This window comes from Vipera berus (genome assembly GCF_964194415.1).
Source record: "Vipera berus genome assembly, chromosome: 2".
Lineage (NCBI taxonomy): Eukaryota > Metazoa > Chordata > Lepidosauria > Squamata > Viperidae > Vipera > Vipera berus.
Genome location: NC_138203.1, coordinates 112,294,657 through 112,320,546, shown reverse-complemented (window position 1 = coordinate 112,320,546; position 25,890 = coordinate 112,294,657). Strand labels below are relative to the sequence as shown.

Below are 25,890 nucleotides of genomic sequence, written 5' to 3'. Positions count from 1 at the left end.
AATTCACCACGTATGGAAGCCCTAGCGCATATATGTTCAAATAGTACGGGTGAACAAGAGCTTATAGTATATTTTGCAGAAATATGTCAGAAATTGAAGGTTTTTTTAATGACTACTAAGTCAATGGGCCAGTCTGATTCTAGTTATTCATCATGGTTTGATAATGAATGCAAGGAAGGGAAAAAACAGCTTAGGAAATCACTTAGGAGATACTTAATGTGCCCAAAGATGGAATTACAGAAGAAGTATATTACCATGAGGTAGAATTATAAGCAGCTACTGAAGAGGAAAAAGGCCTCTTATATTGACGACTTATGGGCTGGCTTAGAACAGGCAGCAAAGCTGGCCTCACCCACACTTTTCTGGTTGGAGGTCTCAAAAATTATTAAAGATAAAAAACCAATAAGTGACCCAAATATTACTGCAGAAAGTTGGGAGAGGCATCTGGCCACTCCAGCAGTAGCAGAGAGCTCTGATGAAGTGATATCCTCTCTGAGCTTAATACAGGGATTTGAAGCCTTACCCCAGTGGGCAGAAGTGTCAGTCACAGAGGTGAGACAGTTAATTTCTTCCCTGAAGACAAATAAAGCTCCAGGACCGGATGCGCTCCCGGCATCACTATTTAAAGAAAACATAGTCTGGTTTTTTCCCCTTCATGGATTACTGCCTTGTCGTGGCGAAGGGGCTTGCGTAATTCAATGAAGCTATGAGCTATGCCGTGCAGGGCCACCCAAGACGGACAGGTCATAGCAGAGAGTTCTGACAAAACGTGATCCACTGGAGAAGGAAATGGCAACCCACTCCAGTATCTTTGCCATGAAAACCCTATGGACAGTTCCAAAAGGCAAAACGATATGACGCTGGAAGATGAGCCCCTCAGGTCGGAAGGCGTCCAATATGCTACTGGGGAAGAGCAGAGGGCTAGTACTAGTAGCGCCAGAAAGAATGAAGTGACTGGGCCAAAGCCGAAAGGACGCTCAGCTGTGGATGTGTCTGGTGGTGAAAGGAAAGTCCGATGCTGTAAAGATTTTTTCTCCATAGGAACCTGGAATGTAAGATCCATGAATCAAGGAAAGCTAGACGTGGTCAAACAAGAGATGACAAGACTAAACATCGACATCTTAGGTATCAGCGAACTAAAATGGACAGGAATGGGTGAATTTAATTCAGATGACCATCAGGTATACTACTGCGGGCAAGAATCCCTCCGAAGAAATGGCGTAGCCTTCATAGTCAATAAAAGAGTAGGAAAAGCAATACTGGGATACAATCCTCAAAATGACAGAATGATCTCAGTTCGAATCCAAGGCAAACCATTCAATATCACAGTAGTCCAAGTCTATGCCCCAACCACCGGTGCTGAAGAGGATGAAATTAACCAGTTCTATGAAGCCCTACAGCACCTTATAGAACTAACACCAAAAAATGATGTTCTTATCATCATGGGGGATTGGAATGCTAAAGTAGGAAGCCAAAAGATAACCGGAATAACAGGCAAGTTTGGTCTTGGAGTACAAAATGAAGCAGGGCACAGGCTGATAGAATTTTGTCAAGAGAATATGATGGTCATAGCAAACACTCTTTTCCAACAACCCAAGAGACGGCTTTACACATGGACATCACCAGACGGTCAACACAGAAATCAGATTGACTATATGCTCTGCAGCCAAAGATGGAGAAGCTCTATACAGTCAGTAAAAACAAGACCAGGAGCTGACTGTGGCTCAGACCATGAGCTGCTTGTTGCAAAGTTTAGGCTTAAACTAAAGAAAGTAGGGAAAAGTGCTAGGCCAGTCAGGTATGAATTAAATCATATCCCTGTTGAATATACAGTAGAGGTGACAAATAGATTTAAGGAATTAGATCTGATAGACAGAGTGCCTGAAGAACTATGGACAGAGGTTCGCAACATTGTACAACAGGTAGCAACCAAAACCATCCCAAAGAAAAAGAAATGCAAGAAAGCAAAATGGCTGTCTGAGGAAGCTTTGCAAATAGCTGAGGAAAGGAGGGAAGCGAAAGGCAAGGGAGAAAAAGAAAGATATGCCCAATTAAATGCAGAATTCCAAAGAATAGCTAGAAGAGATAAGAATGCCTTCTTAAATGAACAGTGCAAAGAAATAGAAGAAAACAATAGAATAGGGAGGACCAGAGATCTTTTCAAGAAAATTGGAGAGATGAAAGGAACGTTTCATGCAAAAATGGGCATGATAAAAGACCAAAATGGCAGGGACCTAACAGAGGCAGAAGAGATTAAGAAGAGGTGGCAAAATTACACAGAAGAACTATACAAGAATGAGCTTAACATCCCTGATAATCACAATGAGGTGGTCACTGACCTCGAGCCAGACATCCTAGAATGTGAAGTGAAGTGGGCCTTAGAAAAGTTGAGCAACAACAAAGCTAGTGGAGGTGACAGTATTCCAGCTGAGCTATTCAAAATCTTAAAAGATGATGCAGTAAAAGTGCTACACTCAATTTGCCAGCAAATTTGGAAAACTCAACAGTGGCCACAGGATTGGAAAAGATCAGTTTACATTCCAATTCCAAAGAAAGGCAGTGCCAAAGAATGTTCAAACTATCGCACCATTGCACTCATTTCTCACGCTAGTAAAGTTATGCTTAAAATCCTACAAGCTAGACTCCAGCAGTATGTGGATCGAGAACTACCAGAAGTACAGGCAGGATTTCGAAGAGGCAGAGGAACTAGAGATCAAATTGCTAACATACGCTGGATCATGGAGAAAGCTAGAGAGTTCCAGAAAAACATCTACTTCTGCTTCATTGACTATGCTAAAGCCTTTGATTGTGTGGATCATAACAAACTGTGGCAAGTCCTTAAAGAGATGGGCGTACCAGACCATCTTATTTGTCTCTTGAGAAACCTATATGCGGGCCAAGAAGCAACAGTGAGAACTGGACACGGAACCACTGATTGGTTCAAAATTGGGAAAGGAGTCCGGCAAGGCTGTATACTGTCGCCTTGCCTATTTAACTTATATGCAGAGCACATCATGAGAAAGGCAGGGCTAGATGAATCAAAAGTTGGAATTAAGATTGCCGGAAGAAACATCAACAACCTAAGATATGCAGATGATACCACTCTAATGGCAGAAAGTGAAGAGGAACTAAAGAGCCTCTTGTTGCGAGTGAAGAAGGAGAGTGCAAAACTTGGGTTGAAACTAAACATTAAGAAAACCAAGATCATGGCATCTGGCCCTCTCAATTCCTGGCAAATAGATGGGGAAGAAATGGAGGTAGTGACAGATTTTATTTTCCTGGGCTCCAAGATCACTGCAGATGGGGACTGTAGCCAAGAAATTAAAAGATGCTTGCTCCTTGGGAGGAAAGCCATGGCAAATCTAGACAGCACACTAAAAAGCAGAGACATCACCCTGTCAACAAAAGTGCATATAGTCAAGGCTATGGTCTTCCCAGTTGCAATGTATGGCAGTGAAAGCTGGACCATAAGAAAGGCTGAGCGCCAAAGAATTGAAGCCTTTGAACTATGGTGCTGGAGAAGACTCCTGCGAGTCCCTTGGACTGCAAGGCGATCAAACCGGTCAGTCCTAGAGGAGATCAACCCTGACTGCTCTTTAGAAGGCCAGATCCTGAAGCTAAAATTCAAATACTTTGGCCACCTAATGAGAAGGAAGGACTCACTGGAGAAGAGCCTAATGCTGGGAAAGATTGAGGGCACTAGAAGAAGGGGACGACAGAGAATGAGGTGGCTGGATGGAGTCACTGAAGCAGTAGGCGTGAGCTTAAATGGACTCCAGAAGATGGTAGAGGACAGGAAGGCCTGGAGGAACATTGTCCATAGGGTCGCGATGGGTCGGACACGACTTCGCAACTAACAACAACAAGTCTGGTGGGCGCCTGTCCTGGCAGGTCTCTTTATTTTTATTAATAGAACAGGGCAAATTCCTGCTAGTTGGCGTACATCAATAATTGTTCCATTAGATAAAAAAGGCTCTAGAGATAATCCAGATAATTTCCGGTTAATTAGTCTAATTGACATTTCAGCAAAAATGTATGCTAAGTATTTGTTGCATAAGACTGGATAAAGAGAAACAACATTTTAGCTGACGAACAGTCTGGTTTCAGGAGCGGAAGATCTACAATGGACAATTGTTTTGTGTTGTATCATTTAATAACAAAGTTTAAGTTTTGGGAAAAACCACTGTACGTGGCATTTATAGACCTGAAGGCAGCCTTTGATACAATTGATAGATCAATTTTATGGGATAAATTAGAGGCCATGGGAATAGAAAAGAAACTGCTATACTTAATTAGATTGTTATATATGGAAACCCAGGTAAGAGTTTGAGTGAACAAAACAGGATCGGTAACAAATGCAATTCCAATTAAGAAGGGTGTAAGACAAGGTTGTATTTTAGCCCCAACACTTTTTAATTTATATTTAAATGATTTTCCAAAGTGTCTGGAAGACATCACTTCATGGGCCTAGTATAGGAACAAGACAGGTAAATTGCCTGTTATATGCCAATGATATAATTTTGCTGTCGGCCTCACAGGTGGGGCTACGAAGGTCACTAGGGAGGTTGGCAGCATATTGTATAAAAAATCGTTTGACAATTAATGTAGAAAAATCAAAGGTAATGATATTTAGCAGGCAACAAAAGATGAGGAGATGGGTTTTAAATGGCAGAAGAATAGAACAAGTTCAGTCATTTACCTATTTAGGGCTAGTATTCCAGACAAATGGTAAATGGAACAAGCATGTAAAAGCTGGAGCTCAGAAGGCCGTGGCTCGGATGGCCCAATTAAACAAACTTATTTTAGAGAAAACTCCATCTTCATTAACCCCAGTGCTAAAGGTCTTTCAGGCGAAAATTGAACCAGTACTAACCTATGGGGCAGAAATATGGGGATTAGTTAAGCTGCCTGGGCAGGAAATTCCTCAAAACAAGTTTCTGAGGAGAATTTTGGCAGTATCCCCTGGAACCCCAGCTTGCGTAGTAAGGGCAGAAACGGGAATCCATGCGATTGGCACTAGGGCCATGCTGAAGGCCATTTATTATTGGCTCAGATTATTTGAGATGGAGGAAGGGTTACCTAAGCTAGCGCTAATGGATCAGATAATCTCAAGTAATAAAAATAATTGGTTATCAAGAGTTTTGAAGCAGGTATCTAGCTTTGGTATTCCGTTAAACTAGCAGCAGTACGATCTTAGGCAAATTCGATCTTGGATTGCACAGAGATTTAAGGACATAAGTGCACAATCGGACATTGCACAGGTGACAGCAGTAAAAGTTTGTCCCTGGTTATTGGCTAATAAACAATTTTTTTAAATAGAAAAATATTTAACTTTGCCTTTATCTCCCATCTTAAGGAGATTTTTTACCAAATTAAGATTGGACCAACTTCAAACAAACATGCTTTGGGGCAGGTATAGGGGGATTCCTGTAAGTGAAAGAGTGTTTATGCAAGATGGGGGAAGTTGAAACAATGTCCCATGTAATTTTTGATTGTCCCCTGTATTCAGATTTGAGGAAACACCAATTGGGCAGGATCTTTTATACCAGTACCCCTAAGTCTAAAGAGCGCTTCTTGCATCATTGTTAGGTTCTAATTTACAGTTGGTGAAATGGATTGCCAAATTTGCTGTAAAGCTGATGGAAATAAGAACAAGGTTGGTGCAGCAGAGTGTGGTAGATTGTAGGAAAGATCACTTGATTTAACAATGTAATTTTAAAAGTAGTTTTAAGATTGTTTGGGGCAGATGCAGGGGTGACATTGTAATATAATTTTAATTATATTTAACCTGTTTCTTAAATCATTGTATTTTATCCTGATTTCATGTAGATTGTACTTTGTTTCAGTTTTATTTTAAATTGTATTTTATCCAGTTGCATTTGAATTGTTTTTGTCAAGTTTTGGTGATATTTTGTTTTTGGAATCTGGTAACTTGATATGGCCCATGGGCTAATCAATAAATAAAGATTGATTGATTGATTGACACTTGATAGTAGAGATATAGTGGCCTGTTGTGAGCACTAATACTTGGTAAAAGAAGTTGAAATGGCTGTTTGGAAGTATTCTGATTCACACAGCTGCTTTTGCTATGATTCAGACAGATAAATTCCATGGATGGATTTCATGCAAATTAGGTGGGCATGGCTGCGTCAGTACACCTGGGTGAGCATGGCCAAATCAGCACAGAACAAATTGCCCCAACCAACTGGATGTGGGGACAACTTGGTGCCCCATCAGAAAAAACAGCCCCTAACCGGTGGTGAGGGGAATCACTGCCGGACAGTTTGGACAATCTGGGAGGAGAAGAGGCACAGAAGAAACATTATTCCATTCCAGGTCCAAAGTGCGGTGGAGTGGCGGAAGCAACTTGGTGACATTTATGGTTTGAGGGTTTTGCCGGCCATTGGTGTTGATGAAGTTGTCCCAGAGCCCAGCCTATTCCTCTTTTATTCCAAAGAAAGCCAGCCCTGTGGAATTCAGCCAGGCTTCTTTTTCATCAAAGGTCAGGATGGTAATCTGAAATTGCACCCCTCTATCAGATATGATGTGTTGTGGTGCCCCATGCAATCTGTAAATATGCTGTATGAAAAGTTTTGCTAATACTTTTGCAGTAGGGATTTTTTGGCAAGGTATGAAATGTACTTGCTTAGAGAACAGATCTGTGACAGTCCAGACTACAGTGTTCCCATTGCTTACTGGTAGTTCCACTATAAAATCCATGGCTATTTCTTTCCATGGGGCTGAGGGATTCGCCACCGGTTGTAACAGTCCTGCCGATTTCCCTTGCAGCCTCTTGGCCATCGCGCAAATTTGACAGCTGCCCACATAGCTTTTATGTCCTTTTTCATGGATGGCCACCAAAATTGCCTTTTACTTAAGTGTAAGGTTTTTACAAACCTGAAATGTCCTGCTGATTTTGTATCATGGCACAGCTGCATGAAATTGAGGCAGCGTGTGCAACCAGAGTCTATTAGTGCTTTTACTTTGACGGCTTCACTGTCTTAAGAATGGGTGGAATGGATCCACTTACCAATGGTTCTCCCTCTGAGCTGTCTTCTGAGGTGTCCACTGCCCCTGCGGTGTAGGCCAGAATCCAATCCCAGTACTTGGCAGGGGTTGGGGCTCTACAGCCTCTGTCCCCTTCATGGAAGATTCTTTAGGGCTGTCTTGGGGCGTCCCTAACTTCTTGGAAAGTGATGCCTCTGTTTTATGCTGGGGGGCTTTTGAGTGACATTCTGTGGTGCGGTGGCACTCTCTCCTGCAATTGAAACAGCCCATTGACTTTTTAGCTGTGGATGGTGGTTTTCCCCCCTCGTGTGTTTGCTCAGGTGGCGGCCAGCCCCATGGTTTTCCTTGGCAGTGTCTCTTCAGTAGATCTACTTCCACTTCCTCTGCCAGGACATACCTGTCGTCGAGATGGTGTGGGTCTCCTTGAGGCAGGCAAGCATATCTTCTGGCCAGTTCAGCTTGCTGGCAATGGCTCGGAATTCTTGGGTATATTCAGCCACCGCCCATCTACCCTGTCTCACCGTTTTGATTCTCTCCTGGACCTTCTGATCAGCCAAATGATCCTCGAACCACCGCCTCAAGGATAACATGAATCGGTTGAAATCGTTGAGTTCTGGGGTGTTGGAGTCATGTAGGTTCACCACCCAGTCTGCAGCCGGTCCATCCAGGGCGGATTGCATAATGCGGATGCGGGCTTTGTGACTGGGGATGTCCTGTCCGTATTCTTCCATATAGCTGAAGACCTGGGTTAGGAAAAACCCCAAGAGTGGTGGCTCCTCCTTGAATTTTGCTTCCGGGGTGGAAGTCTTTGACTGGACCGCAGGCAGTATTGCCCCTCATCCTGATCCCCGTCTGTGGTTCTGGGGGGGTACTATTGAGGCAGCAACTCCTGTTCCAGTGGACGGCCCCAGTGTTGCAGGTACCGGATCCTCTCCATTGTCTCTCCAGTTGTGGCCCCAGGCGCTGCTGCGGCTGCGGTACTCAGCTTTCTCCTCTCTTAGTGAGCTAAGAGTTGTCTTCATCAGGTCAATAGCTCTTTCTAGCATCCGCTCCTCTTCACTGACGTGCAGGGAGCTCTCCATCTCTCGCCTCCATTCCGGTTGGTGGCCACCCTGCCTCAGGGTCACTTTCCCCAATGCCTTTTCCCACTCACTTTTCCTTCCAACGCCCATCAACCACCGGGGTTTTCAGTTGCACAGCTCCACCACTTCTTCCTCAGAGGAATATGATGCTTCAGCTTATGACCATTGCTGGGATTTCATTTGGGAGGAAAACTCCCTCTCTATGGGGTTTTCCTCCTCTCTTATTCCATCGTCAGACATTGTATTTATTGCAAAGTCCCCCGGTAAGGTTTTCCCTTCCAGGTTGACTCTTACTGCAGATCCTGTCTAATGTCAGGACCCACCCCAATCCACATCTTAGGAAAGAAAGAACTCTTGAACCAGAAATTGTCCAAAAGGAGCTTTTACTAAAACATGTTTGGAGATTGAAATACTAGACAGGATCTGAAACTGTGTTACAATTTGGTACTTTTAAAGAGTCCCCAAGTCGAAACCCCCTCCCTTCAAGCCATCTGGTTTGTCCCGGATCAATTAAAATTCAGGTGTCAAATCCTTCCATGGGAAAGAGGGAACTCTCATGTCTTTACAACAATTACTCCCTTCCTTAAGAGATTTTAACCGGAGATACAAACCAGATCTCTTCCCCCCCCTTCCTTTGTTGTTTCAGTTTATTTATTTATTTATTAATTTAATTTATATACTACCCTATTCCAGAAGGACTCAAAAGGTTCTCCCCCTGGTCTTTGAAGACAGCCTCTGGGCAGGCTGAATAAACATCCTTGCGCTTATTAACATCTTCTCTTCTCCTCCTTGGAAAAATGTCAGAATCCAGTGGGATTGTAAGATTTTTAGAACATATAGGATTTTATGAATGGGATATAAATGGATTCTGACAATCCCTGTGTAAATGCAGCCTAGCACTGTGTTGGCCTTTGTGGCAACTGTAGCACACTGCCAGCTCACATTTAAGTGATTGTCCACTAGGACTCCGAGATCCCTCTCACAGTTACTACTATCGAGCAAGGTACCACCTATACTATACCTGTATATTTGGTTTTTCTTGCCTAAATGAAGAACCTTACTTTTTTCACCATTGAATTTCATTTGGTTAGATAGCGCCCAGTGTTCAAGTCTGTCCAGATCCTCCTATATCTTAAGCCTATCTTCCTGAGTTGGCTATCCCTGCCAGCTTGGTGTCATCTGCAAATTTGATGAGTTCCCCATCTATCCCCTCGTCCAAATAATTGATGAAGATGTTGAAGAGCACTGGGCCCAGAAGAGAGCCCTGGGGCACCCCACTACACACTTTTCTCCATGTAGATGCGGTTCCATTGAGGACCACACACTAAGTACGGCCAGTTAGCCAGCTACGAGTCCATCTGGTGGTGATGCTGTCTAACCCACATTTTTCTATCTTATCAAGTAGTAGCTTGTGATCTACTTTATCAAATGCTTTACTGAAGTCCAAGTAAATTATATCCACAGCATTCCTCTGATCCACTAATTTTGTCACTTGGTCAAAGAATGCAATAAGATTTGTCTGACATGATCTGTTTTTGACAAACACATGTTGGCCTTTGTTTGCCTCTAGGTGCTCACTGATTCGTTCTTTGATTATCTTTTCCAGAATCTTCCCAGGTATTGAGGTCAGGCTGATAAGTCTGTAATTTCCTGGATCCATTTTTTTCCCTTTTTTGAAGATGGGAACTACATCAGCTCTTTTCCAGTCCTCTGGTAGTTCCCCAGTGCTCCAGGATTTTTGAAAAATATAGTTCAGTGGTTCTGAGATCACATCTGCCAGTTCATTGAGAACCTTGGGGTGTAACCCATCTGGTCCTGGTGATTTGAACTCGTCTAGGCTGGACAGGTGCTCACTTACCATTTTCTTGCCTATCTTAACTTGTGTTTCTATTCTGTTTTTATAGCACTATTTTTGATAGGTTGGTCTGTTTTTTACCTTTGTGTAAAGACAGATGCAAAGAACCAGTTAAATAGCTCCAATTGGGGTTGTAACCTGAGGACTATATGCATTCATGTACATTTTTCAACAAAATAGAAGTTACCTCAGATTGGTTTGGAAAATAAACCTTGCTATTTTTCCTCAACTCAGAATTACCATGGTCTACCTGAAGACAGCCAGGAAGAGGAGAGTTGCTATTACTGCCATTTAGTCCTTTCTCAATCCCCAAAGCTAATATATGTGCAGAAGCAATGTTTACTGCTTACTGATCACCATAGGTAATGGAATTTGGATAACTAACATGACTAGAACAAATCCTTAGTAAAAACATGGGCCCAGTGAAGTCATTGTGAATTCTTGACCACAGTGTATGAGTTTCCTCTCATCTGTGGACAAGAGCGTGTGGCATTTCTGGTCTGGACTGTTGACACGTGTAACACCCATGTACTTGGGCCTCGATAGCCTTATCTAACCCTGGGCACCATAGGTAGCTACGTGCCAATGCCTTCATCTGGACTATGCCTGGATGTCCCTCATGCAGAGACTGAAGTACATGGTTCCTTAATGAATTGGGGACAATAACCCTGCTCCCCCATAAGATGCAACCCTTGTGAGGTGAAAGCTCGTGTCTAAATGTGAAATAGCTCTGGAACTCTGGTCCAGGGCTGTTTTCCAGCCACCCTGTGTGAATCCATGGCAAGACTCTGCTTAAAACCTTGTCTGTAGCAGTTTCTGCAGCCACATCCCCAGCATGGAGGGGAAATTCAGGCAAATCCTGAATTGACAAAATGAGAGCTGCTGGAGCTGGATCTGGCTCTACCTGTGGCAATAGCAACCTGCTGAGGCCGTTCTGCATGGCCCATGTCTTTGCCGGGTTTGTAAATCAGCCTGTAGCTGTAGGCTGACATAAAGATGGACCATCTTAACATCCTAGGGGACAGTATTTGAGGCATCTGCATATCTGCAGTTAATAACCCCAACAGTGGCTTATGGTCAGTGTAGACCGTGAATTCCCTGCCATACAAGTAATCATGGAATTTCTTCACTCCGGCCACAATGGCCAAGGCCTCTTTGTCAATTTGAGCATAATTGCACTCAGCTGAGGACAATGTCCTTGAATAATATGCAATTGGGACTTGAGTCCCATCACTTGCCAAATGGCTTAAAACAGCCCCCACACGCAATGCATACAGGCAATGATTCTTTAAAGTGCGTAAGCACTGAATTGGAAGACAGCAGTGATTTTACTGCCTTAAAGCTGTTTTTGTGAACCTTGGTCCACTTCCATGGGGTGTTTTTGTCTAAGAGCCAGTGTAACGGCTCTGCCACTGTGGCCTTGTTAGGAAGGAACGCATGGTAAAAATTAAGGAGACCCAGGAATGCCTGAAGCTCTCCTTTTGACCTGGGGCTAGGTGCCAGCTGAATGACCTTCAGCTTGGACTCGGAAGGGTGGATGCCTTCAGCATCAATACGGAAACCCAGGAACTCAGTAGAAGAGACCCCAATGTTACACTTATTTCTTTTTAATTTAAGGCCTGCTTTGTGGAACCATTGAAGGATGGCCTTGAGCCTCCTTGCAAGCACCTCAGTGGACTCACCAGCGATGAGCACATTGTCAAAGTAGGGCTAAACCCCTGGAATGCCCTTGAGCATATGCTCCATGATACCTTGGAAAATTCCTGGGGCCACGATAATCCTGAACTGCAGGCATTTGACTTGGAGCAAAACCCTACACTATGCTGCCCCGGGGCCCCGGTACCTCTCCTGATTGGAACATCCAATTGGCAGTCCTTCTGGTGACCTCTGCAGACTGACACGATGTGGCCGGTTTTCCCACAGGCCCAACATGTGGCTGTCCAGAACCTGCAGTTTGCTTGTTGGTGGTGGCCACCACAGCCCAAACACCAAGGGAAGGGAACTGCCTTGTAAGGAGTCTTCAATTCCTTGTCGTGGTGCCATTGGATCTTGTCAACTTCGTGGTTGGAGTCAACGTCTTCTGGAAGTTTGGCATCCTCGTGGTGGACAGCCTCCTTGTGCTGAGTGCTTTTGGTGGGCAGCATGGCCTTCACAGCTCCGCTGGTGACTTGGTCCACCATGACTTTCTTGGAGCGAGAGAGTCTCTTTTGCAAAGTTTCTGTTGCAGCTCTCTGCTCCATAATCATAGACGAGTCGGTGTCGACGCCTTTCTTCTAAGTCTGAAAATTGGCACAGGCACAAAGCTTGTCTCAACGGTTGTTGAACTCGTTGTTCAAAGGCGTACCTTGATGCGATCACCGACAGCTTGGGCTGGACATGGTTGCCAAGCTATTTCTTCAGGTCCATGAAAGTAACTGACTCCAACTGCACGGGTGTGACTAAGTTCTCCGCGATGTCGAGTGTTGCAGGCCTGCAGACACAGAGGAGTGTTGCAGTTTTCAGGCTGTCTTCAGCGACCTGGTTGGTGCGGAGGTAGTTTTCTACTCTTGAGATGTGGGATGACAATCTCTCTGGGTGAGTAACATCAAATTCCTCAAGCTTTCCAACTTTCATAATCTTTGGGAAGTCTTCACAGATCGGGTCTCTTGTTGCCTCATCCTGCTCCTTCTGTTGGCCCTGGGACTGGTCCGCAGGGTGGGGTGGTCACTAGCATGGCTTGCTAGGCTGACTGAGGGGGGGAAAAACACATTCCCTGCCAGGCGCTTTGCTGGCCTCACCCCCTAGTGACTTTCAGCTCTTCCAAAGAAGCAGGATCCCACCCTTGTCACTAGTGTTGTGTAGTGAGTTCTTTGGAGGCAGGAAGCAAGACAAGAGGTTTCAAACAGGAACATTTCTTTATTGAGGCAAACAGGAACAGAACTGAATCAGAGGCTTCTGTGTAGATATTTATATGGTTGGCCACTAGGCGGAGCCCAATAGGTTTAAAGCAGTGATGGGAAACCTTTTAGAGACCGAGTGCCCAAACTGCAATCCCAAACCCACTTATGTATCATCGGGTGCTGGGTGGGGGTGGCCCATTGGGTGAGTGTAGCCCATTGGGTGGGCATGGCTGTGGTGGTAACAGCAGACTGGGTGGGACTAAAAAGTTCAATCAATTCCAACTTTGCAAGATATTTTTTTTCCTGTGAGAAGTTGAAATTGATTAATTGAAATTTTTTTTTGCACACAGCGGCAGAGGCTTAAAGTGAAAAGGTTTTATAAAACCCAGCTGAAGCCCTAGGACTGGGGCGATGGCATGTGTGCCCACAGAGAGGGCTCTGCGTGTCACCTGTGGCATGCGTGCCATAGGTTCACCACCACGGAGTTTAAAGGAACCCATTCCCACCCCAAATCATCCAATGATCTTCTTGGAGACTGCATGTCTGGCTAGTCAGCAACCGTTACACAGACACCTCAATTGAGCAACCTTAAGCAGCATTCAAAAGACACATGAACACAGTTCAAGTAAAATCCCAATACATTACAGAAGGGAAGAAATTAAGATTCAGATAGAAATTCAATAAGACCTGTGGAAGCTACAGGGGGTGGATAGTGATTACTTTTCTTCTTAGGGCTGAATTGATGGCAGGAAGTTACTCTGGAGGCCAAAAGCTCTGGAGAGCAGAGTGAAATATTCTCTCTTAAAACACTCTTAACAATTTTATATCCTTCTAAATAAGAATAGATGAATTGAAATGGCATTAGTACTTAGAAAATAATAAAATAAATAAATAAATAAATAAATAAATAAATAAATAAATAAATAAATAAATAAATAAATAAATAAATTCAGGGATCCAAACCCATGTAATTTATTTTGTTTCACCTGACTTTCATTAACCTCCAAGGATGTGATCACTGATCATTTAACTACTTTATTTGGTTCTCAAATAAATGTTTTGGGTTACTTTTTCCCTAACCTCTTTGTAATTTTAAAATGGTTGTGATTTCATTGCATTGATACTTTCTATTTTGTAAATAGCCCAAAGAAATACTATAAATGGCTTCTGGTTTGCACGCACAGCGCTTTCGGACGCACAGGGGAGAGCTCCCTCCCTGCCGTCTGACCCTTCTTCATTGGAGGACCCTGAAAAGGGTTGAAAGTCACCCTGGAGGGGCAACCACCATAAGGAGACCCTCCTATGATCGTGGAAGGGCAGCAGCCCTCCGCTTGAATCCAGAGCAGCTCCTTTTGGCCTGAAGAAGAAGAGACCGGCCATCAACATGGCCAATCACTAAGCCGCTCCCTGCCGAAAGCCAAAAGCACCATCTAGCACAACAAAGCAATCTGGAGGACCTGGGTGAGACCTTTTCTTTCTTATCCCCCTAACTGCTTGCCTGTGGGACTTTTCTGAAAAATTTATCCCCCCTTTTTTTGAGAAAATGGCATCTGTATACGTGGGGGATCAACATTTTAAGCCTTAAAGTGTTGAAGAAAAAAACCCCAGCTGATTAAACAAAGAAATTAAATAATTTCATTCCTACTTACTAAAAAGCTCCTATTTTTGTGGGGATCTACTACCCTATTTTCTGTTTAAGATGTGATCTAAGGAAAAAAGAATGGACTAACTATATAAAAGTTTTATATTAATTTGGAAAGATAAAAAGAACTTTACAACTTATTCTATATGCTACTGATGACATCCTGTGGCTAAACTGGAATTGCAAGTAAACCTTTTGCTTATTTTGAGAGCGGAGAGCTGTCCTTGATATTATCTTTAAAGACAAGTGTGGGAACACCTGGCACTGAAAAAAAAACTTTTAATTTTTAATTTAATTTTAATTTAATAATATTTATATACCGCCCTTCTCCCTGAGGACTCAGGGCGGTTCACAGGGCAGAATAAAATACTAAATACAAACGTTAAAACAAGATTTTAGAAACATTGGAGGTGGAAAATTACTTATTAAAATAGCCTCCATGGAAGACTTAGCTGTAAACACTAATGAAAGGCCTCCAAATACAGTATGTTGAGGATTCAGCTAATCAAATGATAACAACATCAGCTACTACTTATTACCTAACCCAGATGGAAACGGAACAAGATAAAGACCAGAGTGAATTAATGACAATCATATCACAGCAAACATCAAAAATTGAGCTATTAAACCAATACTTCAATGATTATAAAGAGGACATTAGCTTGGCAAAACTGTCATTTGGATGGTCTCCATGGATTCAAATAAGAGGTGGAGGAAGAAACGGAGACACATTGGAGAACTTAAAACCACTAAGATGGAAGCCTGATTGGCACAGAAAGAAGGCGAGAGATTTAAAGATCTAGATGTGTCTCTTTTTTGGGGGATTTGTAAAGACAGAACTTAAAAAATGTCTTTTGATGGACTAAGGGGAATCTTAAATATATATATATATATATATATTATATATATATATATAATCTTAAATATATATATATATATATATAATCTTAAATATATATATATATATATATATATATATATATATATATATATATAATCTTAAATATATATATATATATATAATCTTAAATATATATATATATATATATATATATATATATATATATATATATATATATATATATATATATATATATATATATATATATATATATATGTGTGTGTGTGTGTGTGTGCGTGTGTGTGTGTGTATGTGTGTTAAGTATTTGTCAAGGCTTTTTTTGAATACACCTTGCTAATCTTAACACATCACCAATTTATTAAAGAGAAAAAAGAAAAAAAAATTGTCTAAACCATTCAACATTTAATAAAATAGAAGATATTCTATTATAAATTTCTAAATTCTATTGTAGAATTCAAAGTTTTATCCTAAAAGCTTAATTTTGTTTTCCTTTAAAAATCTAAAACCTAAATATAGAATCAGTTTAGGTTTTAGATTTTTAAAGGAAAACAAAATAGAAGATAATATTTTATTAAATGTTGAATGGTTAAGACAATTTTTTTTCTTTTTTCTCTTTAATAAATTGGTGATGTGTTAAGATGAAAATTAGACTTTACTGTTAAATCATAAGAATGATATGTAATGAACAATGTAAGTTTTGTAGACAAGAGAATTATTCTTTACTGAAACAGGGAATTGTGGGTAAGCTCTTTTCTGCATATTATAGGCTACCTTAGAGTATTTTTATTGCAATTAGGTAAAACCTAAAAACAGGATTTTGATATGTATTAGTCTAACTATATTGAAAAATTTGTTAATTGACTAGCTCATAACTAGAACTGTATTAACTTAATTACTTTAACTATGTGAAAATTAAGGGAATCAGAGAGGGAATTTTTATTGATGCAACCTGAACTATCTACAAATAATTTGTTATTTGCTACTTTGGATTACCCAACCACCATATTGCTTCACAAATATATGTATATATCCCAATCCCTACCCTTAATTTTTCCTCTACCCTACTCCAAGTCCCCTTTTTCCCTACCTTCTTTGTTAACCCTATAAAATTAATAATTTTTTTCCAAAAAAAGAACAAAAAGAAATACTATATTTACATGAATATAATGTTAATCTTTTTCCTTTCTTATAGCTCCCTTTCTCCAAGGCATATAATCCAATACCATCTTGGAGAGAATAGCTAAGAATGAAAAAGGAAAATAGCAGACTGTTCAAAGTAAGTTTTCAAAAAAGAGCCTAACCAATGATATGCTATAGAGAAAAACAAAGCCTATGGAAGATTTGTGATAAGTTTTATTCTCAAAACAGCTGTCTTTCTACCTCTGTTGCTGGGGGAAGATAACAGGAGAATGCATTAAGACAGACTCTCACATGGTGGAATGTATTGCTGTAGGTGTGTTTGGGCCAAACCCTCATTGCCCTCTGGAAGGCCATTAAAATCATTTTATTTTTATGAGTATTTGATTCACAGGGTGTTTGTTGTTGGCCTTCTGAGTATAATGCTGGTACTTGTTTTATTAATTGCATTATGATAATAAGTACCTAGAAATGTACAATGATTACTAGAAGCCAGTATGGGTTTGTTAAAAGCAGATCATATCAGACAAATCTTATTGCCTTATTGCAAAATACTGTGGATATATTTGGACTTCAGAAAGGAATTTGACAAAGTAGACCACAGCCTACTTCTTGGTAAGATAGAGAAATATGGGGTAAACAGTACTGCCACCAAATGGATTCACAATAGTCTGACCAATCACACACAGTATGTAATCCTGAATGGAACTACATCAATATCAAGGGAAGCATGCAGTTGGGTAGCTAAGATACTGCTTTGGGCCAGTACTGTTCAACATTTTCATAAATGATCTAGATGAGGGGAACTCATCACATTTCAGATGACACAAGCTAATACTTTGGAAGACAGACTCAAGATTCAGAAGGATCTTGACAGCCTTGAGCACTGGGTCCTAACTGAAGCAAATGAGGGAAGGACAAGCTCTATGATTTTATAAGCATGTGAAATGCAGTCATGTGATTGCTTGGTGGGTGTGTGGCATGACAATTTACAATGTCATGCCACACAATTACATTTATAATTTAAAGCAGACATTAAGCAACTGTTTGTTAGTCAAGGACTGTCTGTATATATTTAGCTGTAAAAGAATTTAAAAAACAGGTAGGCCTCAGTTAAAAAACATAATTGCAACTGTATCACTATGGACATAGTGACTAAGTGTGACCATGACTGCCACAGGCTTATGATTTCTTTTCTCATTTGGTTGTTAAAAAAACACTGCAGTTGCTAAGCAAGACATCACATGTCTATGACTAGTGATTTTACTTCTCTATCCTCCGTTAACTCTGCTTAGTGGAAGCTAGTTGTGAAGCACAAGATTGGCAATCATGTGACTATGGGACAATGCATCAGTTGTAAATGCATGCCAGTTGTTAACCACCCAAATGGTGATCATGTGGTTGTGGGATTATGTAACAGTTGTAAATGCATGAGCTAGTCACAAAGCTGTTTTTTACACAATCCTCACTTTGAATGGTCACTAAATGAGGCAGTCAGTAAGCAAGGATTGCCTGTAGGGACAATTAAAAATAGGACTACTATATCTGGGCTGTAAAAATGTGGATCACTAAGGGGAGCAAACTTCTGCAGGAAATTTTGTTAATTAGTCCAAATTAAAGGTAAAAGAAAAATGAAATAAGAATAAAGTAAGTTGATAATAGAAGTTTAAGAAGTAAAGGAGAAGTTGTCAGAAAAAGGAGTGAAATAACAGATAATTTATTGGTACATTAGGGATAAAGCATGAAGATGAATAAAATATGCAGACTAAATAGTCAAGGGTTTGGAAGATATAGAAATGAAATGTAAGAGACAAATTATTGGGACTGAGAAAATTCCTGGCTAGGGAGAAGCAGTTTATAAAGCTAGCATAGTCTGATATGTTAACATAGTTATTGGTTAGTAAGGATATTTTGGTTTGAAAACTAATTTCTTTATACACTAGACTTTGAGTGTTGTATTGGATTGGATATATGAACTGAATTGGGAAGCTCAGTAGTATACTTTCTGGAATTTGCAATAAGTTGATGTTTGTTGTCTTGGAGATAGAGAATCTAAATTTCTAAGCATATAAGAAGTCATTGTCAATATTATTTCAGAGTAAAAAAGCAAAATATTAACTACTGACAGCAATAAGCTGGTAGGAATTGTTCATCATGGCTATCAACATGTTAAGCAGGACCACCAGTGAGATGACGTTGTAGGTCCCAAACATAGTGGCCCCAACAAACTCAGTGAATTCATGACGAGCTTTAACATTGGTCACATACAGGTTGATGAGTCCAAAGACTGACCAAAATAATGATTGGAGAGTTTCGAATAAACTGGAAAAGAAAACAAACAAAAAAGCAGCAAAGAATCATTATCAGAACTTATTTCAGGTGGCTAGAGACCTACAGATACAAAGTATTAAAATACAGCTATTGTTTTTAAATATCACATTATTCTCATAAGTTAAACAAGCCAAGTCAATTACATAAAGTGAGAAGAACAGAAGGCAAAACTTGTTCTCTACAAATCCACTATGACAGCCAATTCTGTTGCTCTTGATCAGAAAAATGCATAAGATGATAATATCAGAATACAATGCAGGTTTTACTAGAATAGAATAAAACAGAGCTGGAAGAGACCTTGGAGGTCTTCTAAGTCCAGCCCCCTGCTCAAGCAGGAGAACCTATACCAAGGGTAGGCATGTGCACACATACTAATGTGGTTGCATACACGCGAATGGGTCCAGAAGCATGTGCTCTCCACATATGGGGTTGCTAGTGACAGCACGAGACTCGCGGCTTGGCTAGCGCTGGTGTGCAGCTCGTGGCTCAGTTAGTGCTGGTGTGAGGCTTGTGGCTCAGCTAGGGCCAGCGCAAGGCTTGCAGCTCACAACTTGGCTAGTGCTGGCACGATCACAATTTGTGGCTCAGCTAGTGTTGGCACGAGGCTTGCGGCTTGGCTAGTGCCAGTGCAAGGAGGTGTAAGTGTGCACACACACGCATGTACCCTGGCCAGCCACTTACGTGGTCCAGTGGCCAAGAGGCTGTGGCCCAGTAATGGGGATTTCTGCACTAGGACTCCAAGGTTCCTCTCACAGTTACTGTTTTTGAGCCAGGTTTTGCCTAATCTGTACTTGTACCTTTGGTTTTTCCTGCCAGGTGTAAAACCTTCCTTTTCTTCACATTAAATTTCATGTTGTTTGATAGGGCCCATTGTTCAAATCTGTCCAGATCTTTTTGGATCCTTAGCTTGTTTTCTGGGGTGTTGGCTATTCCTACTAGTTTAGTGTCATCTGAAATTTGAGGAGTTCCCCTTCTATTCTTTCATCTAAATCATTTATGAAGATACTGAAGAATACTATGTGTCAAAGCAAGAACATTCAATGTCATATTAGAACCATGACACTGTGTCTAAGACAGAGCCTTGTGGTACCCTACTGCTTACTTCCCTCCATGTAGATATAGCACCTTTAAGGTCTACTCATTGAGTGCATTTTGTCAGCCAGTTACAAATCCATCTGGTGGTGATGTTGTCCAATCCCACATTTTTCTAGTTTACCAAGAAGTAGCTTGTGGTCTACTTTGTCAAATGCAGGGAAGCACAGGATGGTTGGCTGCCAATATTAATGGCATACTGATATTTATTGTAGTGTTTAATTCCAGATTATTTTTATCTCTGCTAAAATCAATGACAGAATATCAGCATTTATATTTTGGCCAATAAGTAAGTATTGCTTACTTAGTATTTTCATAACACTAAAAGTAATATTTAAAGCATAACTAGATATTCTGTACTCTTTGGGGTCATTGTTTCAGAGAGATGTCCTTATCTAAATAGAGAATCAAAACGTTTGCCCAGAAGGGTGTGCAAAAATGCAGTAGGAGCAGGAGCAACTTTCAAATTCTTGCTGGCTTGCCAGCAAGCCAAATTCCAAACTCAAACTTCCATTGAGTTTCCTTTAGGAATCTGGCAGGGAGCATTGGAAATCAAGTTCCCCTTTTCTTCCCTTCCCTTCCCTTTGGTAAGTGGCTGCTGCTAGGTGAGGAGGGAGCAAGAGACTGCATGATTGGCTGAAAACTGTCACAGAATGTTGAAAATAAAGATCATATGACTACAGCAGCAGTGCAGCTGTGTATTAGTCAGTAGCACTGAAGAAGCTACAACTTCCCCAAATTTCATCCCCTTGGGAGTCATGGCTCCTGAATTTTGGACACATTCTGTAATTTAAGTCATTTGAGGTGCATTGGTTCAAAACCTGTTGCCCTACAATGCACTATTTTGCCTAGTTAAAGGTCATGACAACTAAAGTTGTATTCCAAACACTATTTAATATTAGCTATCATTGTTATCTGACTCAAGTCAATCTTCCTATGACAGTAATGTTGGCTATGCAGTCACTTTCCAAGTGCCTTTTTTTATTCCACCTGATGGTTTGGTAAAAGAATCAAAAAGTGAAGGAACTCTGGGTGATATGCTGAACACAAAACTATCAATGTTCTTGTCTAAAATTGGTTTTATTTCTGTAGCACTAGAGGACACGAATGAGAACACTTTAACATTGTATATCATTATTTCTAAAAGTAAGTGTCTCCTTTTCCGCCTTCCTCCTAAATATCCTTATAGTATATAGAAGCACAGTTAAATTACCATATTCAGCCTATCATTTCTTCCTTCTGCTCTGCTTAACCTATTCTAGCACCACAGTTGGTAGAGGCTGAAATATATGTATCCTTTTTTCGTGAGTGAACAGAAAACTTAAAGAGCAAAACTGGTCAACAAGTTTCTTCATTACACAGTACAAAGAAAAATGAAACAAATCCACCTGATTTGGGGGAGAGAGAGTTTAAAGATTGTTATTAGTAAGCCTTAAAGCCCCAATCCCCCACAACAATTTTCAGTTCCATTCACTGTGTTGGTGTGTAAAGGTAGCAAATGGGACCCTGGGAACTGAGTGCAATTTGTGGGCTTTTCTTACTTTTTATTTTTTCCAACACAATGAAATGTTGGAAAGCAATTATATAAAGGGGCTCTATGACTGTCAGTAAGAAAACAAGTTAGATTAGGGCCAAATTTTCTAAGCCAGGAAATGCAAGTGAAAAATAAAGTGAGTTCAAAAATAGGTCAGATCTCTCTCTTTGATTAGAGTTAGGTACAGCTTGACTCTAACATGACCCAGTAGCTCACAGCTTAAAACAAGCAACAATTTATAAACTGTACAATCAAAAAATAAAATAGTATCTATACAAATAGTACACTATATATACAAAAACATGTCTAACAAGAGGGACACATCCATGCTATTCCAAGACTGAAAGTATAGCCTGGTTGTCAAGGCTACCTGAATTGCCATCAGCAGTGCTTTTTTTGTAAAAAAAACCCCACCTTGCCTACTACTCCAGAAGGTTCTATCCAAAAAAGGTGCCAGAACTCCGTTCTGAGGGTTCTATGAGAAAAAAAGCCCTGGCTATCAGGTTGGGAACTACAAATATCTCTGAAGGGCTCTCTTTCCAGAAGACAAGACAGACATTGTGACAGAGAAAGGCACACTTCCTGAGTATTGATGGATTGTTTAATTGATGGCAGCCAATGCATGTTAACTCTGCCAACTTTTATAGATGGGCAGAAAACATGGAAACCTTTATACAATAAATGATAGGCAGCACCTTGAATAATCCAAGAGGCATACCAACAATAAGTGCAATTTGCAAACCAGTGTGTGACACTGACATACCAAAGAATGCACATCACAGCCTGCATCCTGCATTTTGGATTAGTTGAACCATCTGAATAGTCTTCAAGAGCAGCCCATGTAAACTGTGTTGTAGTAGTCAAGCCATGAACTGAGTAAGGTAGGAGTAACTGTTTGAAGGGCCTTCCAGTCCAAGAAGGTGTACAAACTGGTACACCAGATGAACCTATACAAAACTGTTCTTGGCCACAGTTGCCATCTACTCTATGAACAGGAATTGGGAGTCCAAGAAAAAACCCCAGATTGTGCACCAGACTTTAATGAGGAACTGTAACTCCATTCAAGATTAAAGATGAAAATTGCTGAATGCAGTGTGCTCTAAATTCTATAGCCACTCAGTTGTAGGATTAACGAGTAGTCCTTAATGGCACTACATCTACATGGAGGGAAGTAAGCAGTGGGATACCACAAGGTTCTGTCTTAGGCCCAGTACTGTTCAATATCTTTATAAATGACTTAGATGAGGGAATAGAAGGGGATCTCATCAAATTTGCAGATGACACTAAACTAGTAGGAATAGCCAACACCCCAGAAGACAAACTCAGAATCCAAAAAGATCTTGACAGACTTGAACAATGGGCCCTATCCAACAAAATGTATTTAATGTGGAGAAAAGCAAGGTTTTACACCTGGGCAGGAAAAGCTAAAGGTACAAGTACAGATTAGGTGAAATCTGGCTCCAAAACAGTAACTGTGAGAGGAACTTTGGAGTCGTAGTGGATGATCACTTAAACATGAGTCAGCAGTGTGCAGCCGCCACCAAAAAAGCTATTATAATCCTTGGTTGTATACACAGAGGTACAGAATCAAAATCATGTGAAGTATTAGTACTGCTTTATAAAGCCTTATAAGGCCACACCTGGAATACTGCATTCAGTTTTGGTCATCACATTACAAAAAAAGATGTTGAGACTTTGGAAAAAGTGCAAAGAAGTGCAACTAAGATGATTAGAATTTGGGAATGGCCAGTCTAGAGAAAAGGACTAAGGGGGACATGACAACAATATTCCAGTATTTGAGGGGCTGCCACAAAGAAGGGGTCAATTTATTTTCCAAAGCACCAGAAGGCAAGACAAGAAACAATGGATGGAAACTAATCAAGGAAAGAAGCAACCTGGAATTAAGGAGAAACTTCCTAACAATGAGGACAATTAACCGGTGGAACAGCTTGCCTTCGGACATTGTGGATGCTTCATCAGTTGAGGTTTTTAAGAAGACACTGGACAGCCACTTGTTTGAAATGATATAGGGACTCCTACTTGAGCAGAGGGCTCAACTAGAAGACCTCCAAGGTCCCTTCCAGCTCTATTTGATTCTGATTCTGAAGTCCAAGTAAATTATGTCCATAGCATTTTGCTGATCCACTAATTTGTCACTTTGTCAAAGATTGGTTTGCCAATCTTTGATAAACCTATGTTGGCTTCTGACCTTGCTTGCCTGTAGGTATTTGAAAATTCTCTTTTCCAGAATCTTCCTAGGTATTGATGTCAGCCTAACAGGTCTGTAATTACCTGGATCCATTTTTCCTTTTTTGAAGATGGGAACCATGTCAGCTCTTTTCCAGTCCTCTGGTAGTTCCTTGGTATGCCAGGATTTTTGAAAGATACAGTTCAGTATGAGATCATGTCTGCCAGCTCCTTTAGAACTCTCAGATAGAATGTCTCTGGTGACTTCAACTCATCAGTTGGATAGCTGTTGTCTTACCATTTTCTTGCCTATTTTGACTTGTATTCCTAATCTTTTACAATACTATTTTTGATAGGTTGGACTGCAAAGAATGATTTAAGCAGTTCTGCTTTCTCCCTGCTACTTATCACTTTGCCATTGTCTCCCATTAATGGACCGATAGTTTTCTTTATCTATTTTCTTATTTTCATATTTTGAAATAAGCTTTTTGTTTTGTTGTTTTTCACATTTGTTGCAAGCCTTAGTTCATTTTGAGCCTTACCTTTCCTGACTTCATCTTTGCAGGTTCAGGCTATATGCTGATATTCTGCCTTAGTTATGGGCCCCTCTTTCCACTTTTTATATTTGTCTTTTTTGTCACTCAGTTTATTAGAGAATTCTTTGTGCAGCCATGCCAGTTTTTAATTTTTCTTCTTAAGTATAGTGCTAGCATGGGCTTTTATAAAGTCCCCCATTCTTACTTACTTTAGTTTTCATTATTGTTCTGCTGTATTTCTGTAGAGATATGGTTAATTTTTATATATAGTGCAATTCCACTTCCTCTTTTATTAGGTCTGTTTCTCTTAAACAATTTAAATCCCTCCAGCTGCATATTCCATTTATGGGCTTCAGTAATGGCAATGATGTCATATCTGCCCATGTGTACTTAGATGTCAAATTCACCGTTTGTTCTCAATGTCAATGCTGCTAACATCGGATGCCCTTGCTTTGACAACATATGGAGATGCAGTCATTTCCCTTAACTTGTGCGTTACTCTTGGAGTTAGAATTAGATGATACTGGGGGAGGGGAGGAGGAAGAATGTGTAGGGGAATTAGTTAGACATAACAATATTGTAGTAGTGTGTGATTCAAGGTTTTTTGAAATAAGAGATGATAAAAATGGCAGGTTGGAGAACTGGAGTGAAAGTCTGCATTTCAAACTAATTGGAGAATGTGATTTATGACTGTTAATTAGAGGAGGGAATTGTGCTTTGATACTATGTGTTCAGGGGAGTGGAATTCAGATTTTGGCTTTGACTATGTACGTGCCAATGCTATGCTACTCAAATAAAGGTTCTTTAAGGTAAACAATGCCTTGAAGTTCTTTGAAGAGTTTCATCTGTCAGAACCATGACACTCATACTTTTGAGCAGTGGTGCAAAGGCAAAGTCCCTTTGCTTCTACACAACTGTTTTGTTCTTAGTTCCCTTTCTTTCTTACCACTTGTTTGACTGTCCTGAGGTTTGTGATTGGAATTAGCTTCTGGTTTTACTTTAAAGCTCTTCAGATAAGGCAATCCAGTTGGTTTCCAAAGATGTTTTCCCCAGTTCTTGTCAGATGTAGCCCATCCCCTGCCAAAGGACCCCCCATGCAGATTTTGTAAACCATGGTCTAAGAATCCAAAGTTCTCTCAATGGCATCATCCCCTAAACCAGTGGTTGTCTTCCAGAGTTTAAGTCTTTATTGATTAGCCCTTGGACCATATCAAAGTGCAAAGTTCCAGCAACAAATTGTTACTAAAATTTGATAAAGGCAATTTAAAATGGAATTTGATAAAATACAATTTAAGATGAGATAGTAATAAAATACAATCTAAAATGAAATTGTAATTATGTACAATAATTTAAGATATAGATAAAATAGGATAACATTATATTTCAGAGTTGCCCTTGCAATCTACCCCAATCAGTCCCACATATGCGGATCTCAACCGGATCATTTTGTTTAAGTACTGTGCTATTTTCAAGTTCTGGCCGGACATAAGGTACGGTAAGTTATTTTGATATGGGGATCACAATGGATCATTCGTTTGGTATATAGACCAAGATACCTGTCTCTCACCCTCTTATACAGGCAACAGTCAAATAGGATGTGAGCCAGGTCCTCTACCTCTGCCACTCCGCAAATGCAGAGACGCTCATTGTACGGTATAGCATGAAATCTCCCATATCTGACCATTGTGTCAAGCTGTTTGAATCTCGCTCTCGTAAATATCTCCCTAAGATGTTTTGGGAGTTGT

General features: G+C 40.6%; 1 protein-coding gene across 1 annotated transcript in view; it reads right to left on the bottom strand.

Moving 5' to 3' along the window:
• Nucleotides 1-25,890, bottom strand: part of TRPC4 (transient receptor potential cation channel subfamily C member 4) — a gene marked incomplete at both ends in the record, with an annotated part of 226,363 nt that overhangs the window by 76,232 nt on the left and 124,241 nt on the right. Inside the window, one exon of the mRNA XM_081316449.1 lies at nucleotides 18,592-18,787. Within this exon, the coding sequence (XP_081172575.1) occupies nucleotides 18,592-18,787 (196 nt within the window). The remainder of the gene's footprint in view (nucleotides 1-18,591; nucleotides 18,788-25,890) is intronic.